At 35.1% G+C, this 8,105-nt stretch overlaps 1 protein-coding gene and 1 non-coding gene across 3 annotated transcripts; both read right to left on the bottom strand.

Moving 5' to 3' along the window:
- Positions 1-1,943: 1,943 nt before the first annotated feature.
- LOC116130439 (protein HIGH CHLOROPHYLL FLUORESCENCE PHENOTYPE 173, chloroplastic) lies at positions 1,944-7,676 on the bottom strand. Of its 2 annotated transcripts, none has more exons than XM_031416191.1 (17): positions 7,523-7,676; positions 7,049-7,294; positions 6,789-6,950; positions 6,650-6,700; positions 5,840-5,974; positions 5,683-5,706; positions 5,421-5,532; positions 4,857-4,982; positions 4,697-4,746; positions 4,101-4,259; positions 3,930-4,025; positions 3,733-3,848; positions 3,497-3,620; positions 2,939-3,052; positions 2,672-2,752; positions 2,338-2,523; positions 1,944-2,142 (listed from the first exon to the last, which is right to left on the bottom strand). In XM_031416191.1, the coding sequence occupies exons 1-16, from the start codon at positions 7,589-7,591 to the stop codon at positions 2,377-2,379; spliced, it is 1,812 nt and encodes a 603-aa protein (XP_031272051.1). In that variant the 5' UTR covers positions 7,592-7,676; the 3' UTR covers positions 1,944-2,142; positions 2,338-2,376. The 2 variants fall into 2 exon arrangements, with proteins under 2 accessions (XP_031272051.1, XP_031272057.1); XM_031416197.1 differs by having other exon boundaries at positions 2,361-2,523.
- Positions 7,677-7,904: 228 nt separating this feature from the next.
- On the bottom strand, positions 7,905-7,976 carry TRNAG-UCC. Its single transcript has one exon. It is a non-coding gene; the product is annotated as a tRNA-Gly (tRNA).
- Between the last annotated feature and the right edge of the window lie 129 nt (positions 7,977-8,105).

The raw sequence follows: 8,105 nt of genomic DNA, 5'->3' as shown, positions 1-8,105 counted from the left end.
TGCTAGATCTAGCTGTAGATCTGACATTTGCCGGCCAGATCCACCATGGATCTGGCTGGAAAAGGCCATATTGGCGTACGACTGGCAAGATCTAACTGGTCATGAGCCGATAAGGCGACTCTAGCCACCCTCCGGCGGTGGTGGCCGGTTGTCTGTATTTGAGGGTGGGTTGAGGGTGTTTTTATTAACTTTTAATGTTTTATCATAGGGGTGTTTTGTACAAAAACAAATATAGGAGATATTTTATTAATTTATAAATCTTACATCGTAATACTCGCCTAATTCAACTTTTTTTATAACTTTTTTCAAAAAACTTTTTCTAAAAACACGAAATTGTGAACCAAAAGGAGCCAAAGAATCTTGAAATAAGAAAATACCATTTTCAATTCTTTCATCACAATGAAACTTCAATAATGGAAATTAATATTCCAAAACAGAAAAACAACCAACAGACTAAAGATCGCTAAGGATTTTCTTTGCCACTTTGCACTGGTTGAGGTTGATAGTTAGATGTAGAAGAAAGAATAAGTCTATCCTTACAAAGAACTCTACAAAGAAACTTACAAAGTGAAGAAAAAAACAAAGGAAAAATGGAAAAAGAGAAAGAGAGAGAGAGAGAAATGATGAAGATGAAGGGTAGACGTTAACTTTGTATGCCTCCTTTGTAGGCTTCTTTGTAAGACTAACATTGCTGGTAGAAGAAAATTGCAGTGACGAGGAAGAGCCACGTAACGTAAGCACATGGGGATGAGAGCCTCATGCATTGCAGATGAGATACGTCTGGATATTTGGGCCAAACACAAGACAGATGTTTGTCCAAGAAAGATCTCCCTCTGGTTTGATTCTTGACCTCACAATTTTCTTTCATTTTGTTCTTTCATCTGATCCCCCGTCCTAACTTCCAACTACACAAACACAAGTACCATTCATATTAATTTATTTGTGCTCGTCCATTAATTAATCAGTAATTGCAGCCCTTTTCATGATCCCACTTGAATTTTATCTTCATCTGAAATTAGTCTTGAAATCGGATTATTAATAAAGAGTTTATTGCATTTAGGAGAGATTGAAAACATGAAAGTCAGTACAAAATCAGGGAACTCTTTAGGATCTGTTTGGTTCTTTATTATGATAAAAGATTTTGAAAAAAATTAAATTGAATGAGTATTACGATGTAAGATTTAAAAATTAACCAAAACACCTTCTATGTTTGTTTATTTACTAAACACTCCTATAATAAAATATTAAAAGTTAACAAAAATACACCCAATCCACCCATTAAATACGGATAACCAACCGCCACGGCTAAAGGTTGGTCGGAGTCGCTGTATTGACGCATGACCGACTGAATCTTACTGATCGTGCACTGATATGACATTTTCTAACCAGATCCACGGTAGATCTGACCATTGACGGCCAGATCTGACCGTATTTGGTTGTCAATAGCGGCCAAAGATACGACCATCGTTGATGGTCAACAACGACCATATCTTGATCGTCATTGACGACTGGCTACAGCAAAAAATCTGACCGAATGGACTAGATCAGCACACTACTAACTAGATTCAATCGATAATACGCCATTATACTAGATTCCACCAACGGTGGTCGAAATATGATAAATGCGGACTACTGAAGTGTTTTTACAATTTCTAAAAAAAAATTTGAAGGTATTTTTAAATTAACAAATTTAAACAAATTTAAAAAAAATTAAATAATATAAAATAATATTTTAAGAATAAACCATCCCACTATTTAACTTTATTAGGAAAACTTATAATACGATTTCGAAGAGTCAATCAAACGGAGCCTCAAGTTTTGCAATAATAGTGTAGAGTGTTCTTTCCACAGTTTTTCTAGTCTTCGTCAGCCAAGAAATAAAAAAATGCAAGACTCAATTATTACAATAAACATTGTCCTTTAAACTTTTTATCTTTTTTTTTTTTTATCGGCATTAACGTGCTTATGTATACAGGAAAATGTACAGACCATCACCATCTCAAACATTATATGATAGTCATTTACACTTAACCAACTTATTGTATAGCATTTACATCATCTAACATCAACATAACGGCGGTGAATTTCTCTTCCTAACCCATATTTTCTTTGATGATCTCGTACTGTTGTAAGAAAATATTCCTGCAATAAAAAATCAGGAAACAATATTTGATTGTAATGGTGATAATAAGTGCAGTAGCAACGAGATAATTATGCAAAATCTCATGTTCCTAGCAGTGGCATCCATAACAACCATAAAATGTACTGACAAAAGTTTTGAAGAAGCAATTTTCCGTCCTTTTTCCTTAAATTTAAAAATAGGATAATAGTACTTACAAGGTATAGCGCTGAAGGTGGACCTTCCAAACAAGAGCATCACACTGGTACTGGACTTTGCTCCAAGCTTTCTTTCCCGGTAATGCCATCTTTCAAGGTTTTGAAATAAACGTTGTAGTCCTTCCCTGGGGGAGGGTTTTCAGGGTCAACTGTAAAGGGTTCACTAAATGGAACAGTACTCTTAACCTGCATGAGAAACAGAGGGACATAAGAAATACAAAGAATAATGTGAGCCTCTAACCATTCCACAGCTATATATGATTATATTCTATTAGTAGACATGACAGCCAAGCAGGATATCAGCACTTCATGATTTAAGACAAGTTTGTATAACCTCAAACGTCTTGTCACATGCAAATGGACTTTCAAAGGCAGCAATACATATGCGAGCAATCTCTTCCCTTGATACTTTTCCCTGTATATAATATATTGAACCAAAAAAAAAAAAAAAAAATAGTAGTGCTAAAGGGGACTTTGAGAAAAGAAACTCCTGAGTTTTCAACTTCAAACAGAAAGCTACATTGTTATTTAAATTTTGTAATGTAATGGAGCAATATCTGGATAAATGTACAACAATTCATGGCCCAATAAAAGTTAATACCGTTATGTTGTCTCCTTGATAAAAAATGAGATCTGCTCCAGCAGGCTCCTCAGTTAATGCACAAGGCCTCACAATGGTATACGGGATTCCACTTTCTCGTATTAAATCCTCTCCCTGTTTAACAAGCGGACAGAATTAGATAATTCAAAGAAGAGGACTGAGATGGCCAGCAATAAAAAGGGAGATGGCTCCAGTTAATCATAACACAGCAGACAGGAAGAACATAGTTAATCAATGTCACAAACTCCCAATTTTTGTATCTAAACATGAATTGGTCCTAGCTTTAATTTTACGAACCTGAGTATTAGATACTTCTGATATTAAGGAGTTTAAATTTCTTCACTTTCTGTCATTCCTTTCAAGTACATATTTACCCTGACCAAATATTTATAATTCGTCCAATAGGATGTGTTGGAAGTTCAAGATCCAATTTAAGTCTTAAAACTCAGCATTTCATTTGTAAACAGCAATGGAAATGTTGAAGTTCATGATATTAGTAGACCTCTTTATAAGTAAAGGTATAGTAATCAAACTACATGCTTTTGAGTAGAATTCAACCTTCAACTTAAATGTGAGAATGAAACCCAACTCCTTGTTCAAGCGTACAGCAGGAGGTTGTTTACTTAGATCCAGTCCAGGCCTTTCAGGTCGGGTAACTCCTGCAGAGCTCACATGGACGAACCTACAAGTGATGCACGTATAAAAGAAATTTAACACAGCACATATGCCTAGCTAGTATATTATCTATGTTCAATCACATAAAAGATAAGCAACTTAAGATAAAGAGTATGTACCTTGGAGCGATAGGTTCCTTTATATAAGCACGTATGTACGACACAGGAAGCTGAAATGCCCCTTCCACAAAAGTGGGATTTAATTTCCCATCATATTCAAACTTGCTGAACATGAGCTGAAAATTGTTGAATTATGTAAGTGGTATGGTAAGAACTCAAAAAGCCAGATATAGTGAATATAGTAGATACAAACATGCCTGCAATGACACAATATTGCTAGGGTCAAAGGGTGGAGCATCTGATACAGTTCGTGCTCGAAATATGGGCCTCAAAGAAGTGAATGGCAAGTGTATCTGGAAAATAATAAACAACGAAATAAGAAAAGAATCTATTCACCCCAAGTTCAATTATCATGTTGTGATACTTACTGATTGCCACTGGTCTCCCACAGTGTCAAAGCCCACTGTATAACCCACAGTGTCCCAATCAGGACTAGTGCGAACAATAAGTTTATACCGACGGCCATCACCTTTTAGGCGCAGCTCCAAACCATCATAAGCAGAAAGATCCTCTGGCTCAGAAAAATTCTGAAACCAAAAAGTAAATTTTCTCTCCAATAGGATACTGTAATCATTACTTAGTTAACATTAATTAAGTTAATTCTAAAACTCACAGAGCATGGCCTCACCAAAAACACTAAAACTAACATCTCTATCCAATTGCCAACAAAAATTGTTCCTTATACTGTGATTAAATTTCATGTACAGAATATCAGTTTAATATAATTTTCTTGATGCTGTGTAGGAAAGAAATAAAACCATCAGATAGATGTTTTTCACCAAACTTTGACTTGAATAAAGACCATGATACTCAATTTAGAGCGAGATAAAATTAATCTAATGGAAAAGAAAATAAACGAGCCCTCTTATTGTTATGTTAATCTAAAATAGCACAGATAAAAACAAAGTGACATATATGTAGCACAAGGACATGGATAAGGTATGATAAAAAGATTCCATTTTACCCTTGTTCTGATACTTGTAAAGCCACCATTGTTTGCAGTGGAAACAACACCTGAAGGAGATAGTCAAAAAAATAAGACATAAATAAATAACTATGACTATGGTTCTACTAAAATTATACCAAAACACACACATAGACAATGGGATATGACAAGAGCAAACCTTTAAAAAGCCCTGTTGGTCCACCATTTTCACCCCCAGTACAGTCAATTTGAAATTTACTTTCACTAACGCCCCCCATCACAACATCATCTAAAGCACCCCAAGGGAGTTCTTTAAAACTATCATCTGCACAAAGCAACCAAGACAAACAAAACTCAATTGAAATACATTGAGCACCAGAACATATGAAGGATAGCAATTTTCATGTTGGCTGCATATATTGACCAATTTTACACCATATATCCTGTCAGAACTGAGAATTTAGACTTCTTTGATAGACCTACTGAAAATGACTTTAATTTGCCAGTTAAACTATAGGTAGCTTGCAAAAACCCTAGGTGCAATATGGATGTAATAATGACCATATGTAGCTTCATGAACCTTTCTTCAAATTTTGTGCTATTGTACATCATACATTTGCACCACCCAGACCACCCCCTTCATCTCTTTAGTGTTTGTGTTCACTTTGAATTTATTTAGAAAGAGAAAAATGATTCAAGTAATTAAACTGATGCAATCATGCAAAGAATTTAATCAGCAATAAGCATTGACTAAATATTGTACCTTCAAATCCAAAGAGTAATTTCCCCTGTCGAAGTGCAACACTCCCCTTTACAGCATTAATCAAATTTTTCATCCCCAAATACTCAACCTTTTCAGGTGAATCACCTTTAATCTGTTTTTATCAATCAAATGAAGTGTCACAGTGACAAATACATCATTTCAGCTACGAAAATAAATGGGAAAAGCAGATAAAGTTCTGTATTGAACTCTTAGCAATCAGCAAATCTGACTTTAGACACATAAGATAGCAGTTGGTTCACACCTCTGGTTCAAAGAACTTGATTCCCTGCAGAACACAATGTTTAAATGTCATGGCTCTAAATAGAAATAGTATATGTAGCAAGCTATCTTTCAATCAATAAAAGTAAATTAACAATAAGATTAAATGACTATCATCATTGAAATGCTTGTGGTCGTACTTGGCTGTATTTTGCTCTTTCTGGAGTGTCTCCTTCCTTTGGGCCGACAATTACTGAAACAGCATTAATGACTTTTCTCACTCCTTTGAAGTACTCAGGTTTTAAAGTGCTCTCCCTGGTAATATCTCCAATAATCTGGCATTCCATATAAACAAGAAGAGTTGGAAACAAGGAAAATCGAGAAGAAATGCAATCAGCTGGTTCGTAGACTGCACGCCATATATGCAAACATGAACTAGAAACACTCCAAACCGTAAGTCACAAAAAAAAAAATAAAAAAAAAAAAAAGGGTTGAATAAGCATTTATCAGATTGAAGTTTGGAGATTACACCTCCAATCAACAGAATTAGAAATATCATAGGGGCTAAGAATCTTCATTTTCATTAACAAACCCAACTTCTTACACCTCGTTTAGTTGACAGATATTGCAAAAAACATTTTTGTATCATTGGAACCAAAGATAATTCCATCTTATTAATCTCTTTAGTCTACAGAAATGGAAACTTTCAATGGAGAACAAGAAATATATATTTCCCCATTATATGGATGACCTAAACAGTTCTACAGAAAGAAAAAGGAGGATATATGAGAAAATGAATGTCTACTTCTGATGCCACACATAAAACTAAAACTTTTATCCATTATCAAACTCATCATGCCCAATGAAATTTCTTGTCAATAAAATATATATTTAAAACTTAAACTGGTAAAGTGTGTAACTAAACATAAAAATGCAACTAGTATAATATCTGGCAAGGTAAAAAGCATCACTATAAAGGGAATTTTAATTTGAATTGGTTGCAGTCTTACCAAGTCGACATCAGGACCTAGCATCCTTCTTGCCTTCTCTTCATTTCTTACCTGAACAAATTAATCATTGCCATAAGCAGCTTCTTCTTACTAAAAACTTCGAAAAACAAATAACATAAAAGAGATAAGACCAACATACCAACACTCGTACAGGCAAGCCTTTGTTTCGCAAAATATCCACCACTCTTCTACCCACACCGCCTGTAGCTCCAGCTACAAGCACAATGCCTGAATTTTCCATCTTCTTCGCGGATTCTTGGGGCGATGGACTTGATAACTTGTCAATTATAAATTCAACAAACTTCCCAAACAATAAATTCCCATCAGCTAATACATACAAACTTCAACAATGACCATTATCAATAATCAAAATTGAATGCTCTTGTGATATATATATACCTTAGCTGGAGAAGGGGGTCCATTGAAAAAATATAACGTTTTCAAAAATCTACCAAGGTCCCAAGATTCAGCTGATATAGTTCCTCTATAGGTTCTTGAAGGGAGATTAAATGAGCTGTTTTGGTAAAGAAAAGTGTTTGATATGTAACTAAGTTGAAGAAAGGGTTTAGGCAATGGAGAAGAGGACAGCAACTGAGGATGTAAACAATTCTTAGAAAATTTCCTCCCAACAGCTGATGAAGAACCCTGCATTGTCACTTGATTCAGTTACAATATATTAAAATAAAATGATATTCTGCCAACTATAGTCTATAGTCATCATGCAATAAGTTTAGAGAGATAAATAAAAATATATAATCAAGATAGAAATCTGTCTCTAAGTGTATTGACTATTGAGTCTTCAATCAATGTAAATGGAAACAAAAAACTGAAAATTGAGGACAATCTCAATATATGATGGACAAAAGAGTGTACCTGGACGTTGAGAATGGAAGGATAGGAAGGCGATGAGAGTTTGGTAGAAGAACATGAACAACACTGCATTTTTATTAGTAGTGAAGAAGAAGAAACAAAGATTTTATTGAGGGTTTACTAATTTTGTTGTTGATATTTAAAATGGAAGAGTAAATATAGACCACAAATATGCTTGCTCTCAACAGTCGCTTTGGAAGTTGGAAAAAGGCGTTACTCTCTCTAGAATAATTGCGCCAATTCATGCATTGACTTGGGTTGGGTTGGGCCTCAAAGGGTCCAGGCCTGCAAAAACATGCATGGGCTGGCTTGGTTGGGTTTCATAATAGGCCTACGCTTGCAAAAAATGTTAGAACTGGTTGGGCCTCCAAGAAAAAAATTTCCGTGCGTTTGCCGGGAGTCGAACCCGGGTCTATTGCTTGGAAGGCAATTATCCTAACCGTTGGACTACAAACGCTGGCTGACGATATGGAGCCCATCCATTGTTTCTCAATAGTTTCTTGTATTTTTGTTTGCCACCCATCCCATCCTTTGAAGATGTTTATTTTTTTAAACATTTTTTTTTTTTGTGTTGAATTTCATCAAA

The sequence above is a fragment of the Pistacia vera genome, unplaced genomic scaffold (genome assembly GCF_008641045.1).
Source record: "Pistacia vera cultivar Batoury unplaced genomic scaffold, PisVer_v2 Contig1060, whole genome shotgun sequence".
In the NCBI taxonomy this organism is placed as follows: Eukaryota; Viridiplantae; Streptophyta; class Magnoliopsida; order Sapindales; family Anacardiaceae; genus Pistacia; species Pistacia vera.
Note: the sequence above shows the minus strand (reverse complement) of the source record. Positions and strands in the feature narration are given on the sequence as shown.

Bases quoted from the DNA above. Each gene is read 5' to 3' on its own strand.
- LOC116130439 (XM_031416191.1), bottom strand. From the start codon at position 7,591: ATGCAGTGTTGTTCATGTTCTTCTACCAAACTCTCATCGCCTTCCTAT. The intron at 3,849-3,929 runs GCATGTTTGTAT...AACAATTTTCAG, and splicing joins GCAATATTGTGTCATTGCAG to CTCATGTTCAGCAAGTTTGA. The intron at 2,524-2,671 runs GTTATACAAACT...TTTCTCATGCAG, and splicing joins CATGTGACAAGACGTTTGAG to GTTAAGAGTACTGTTCCATT.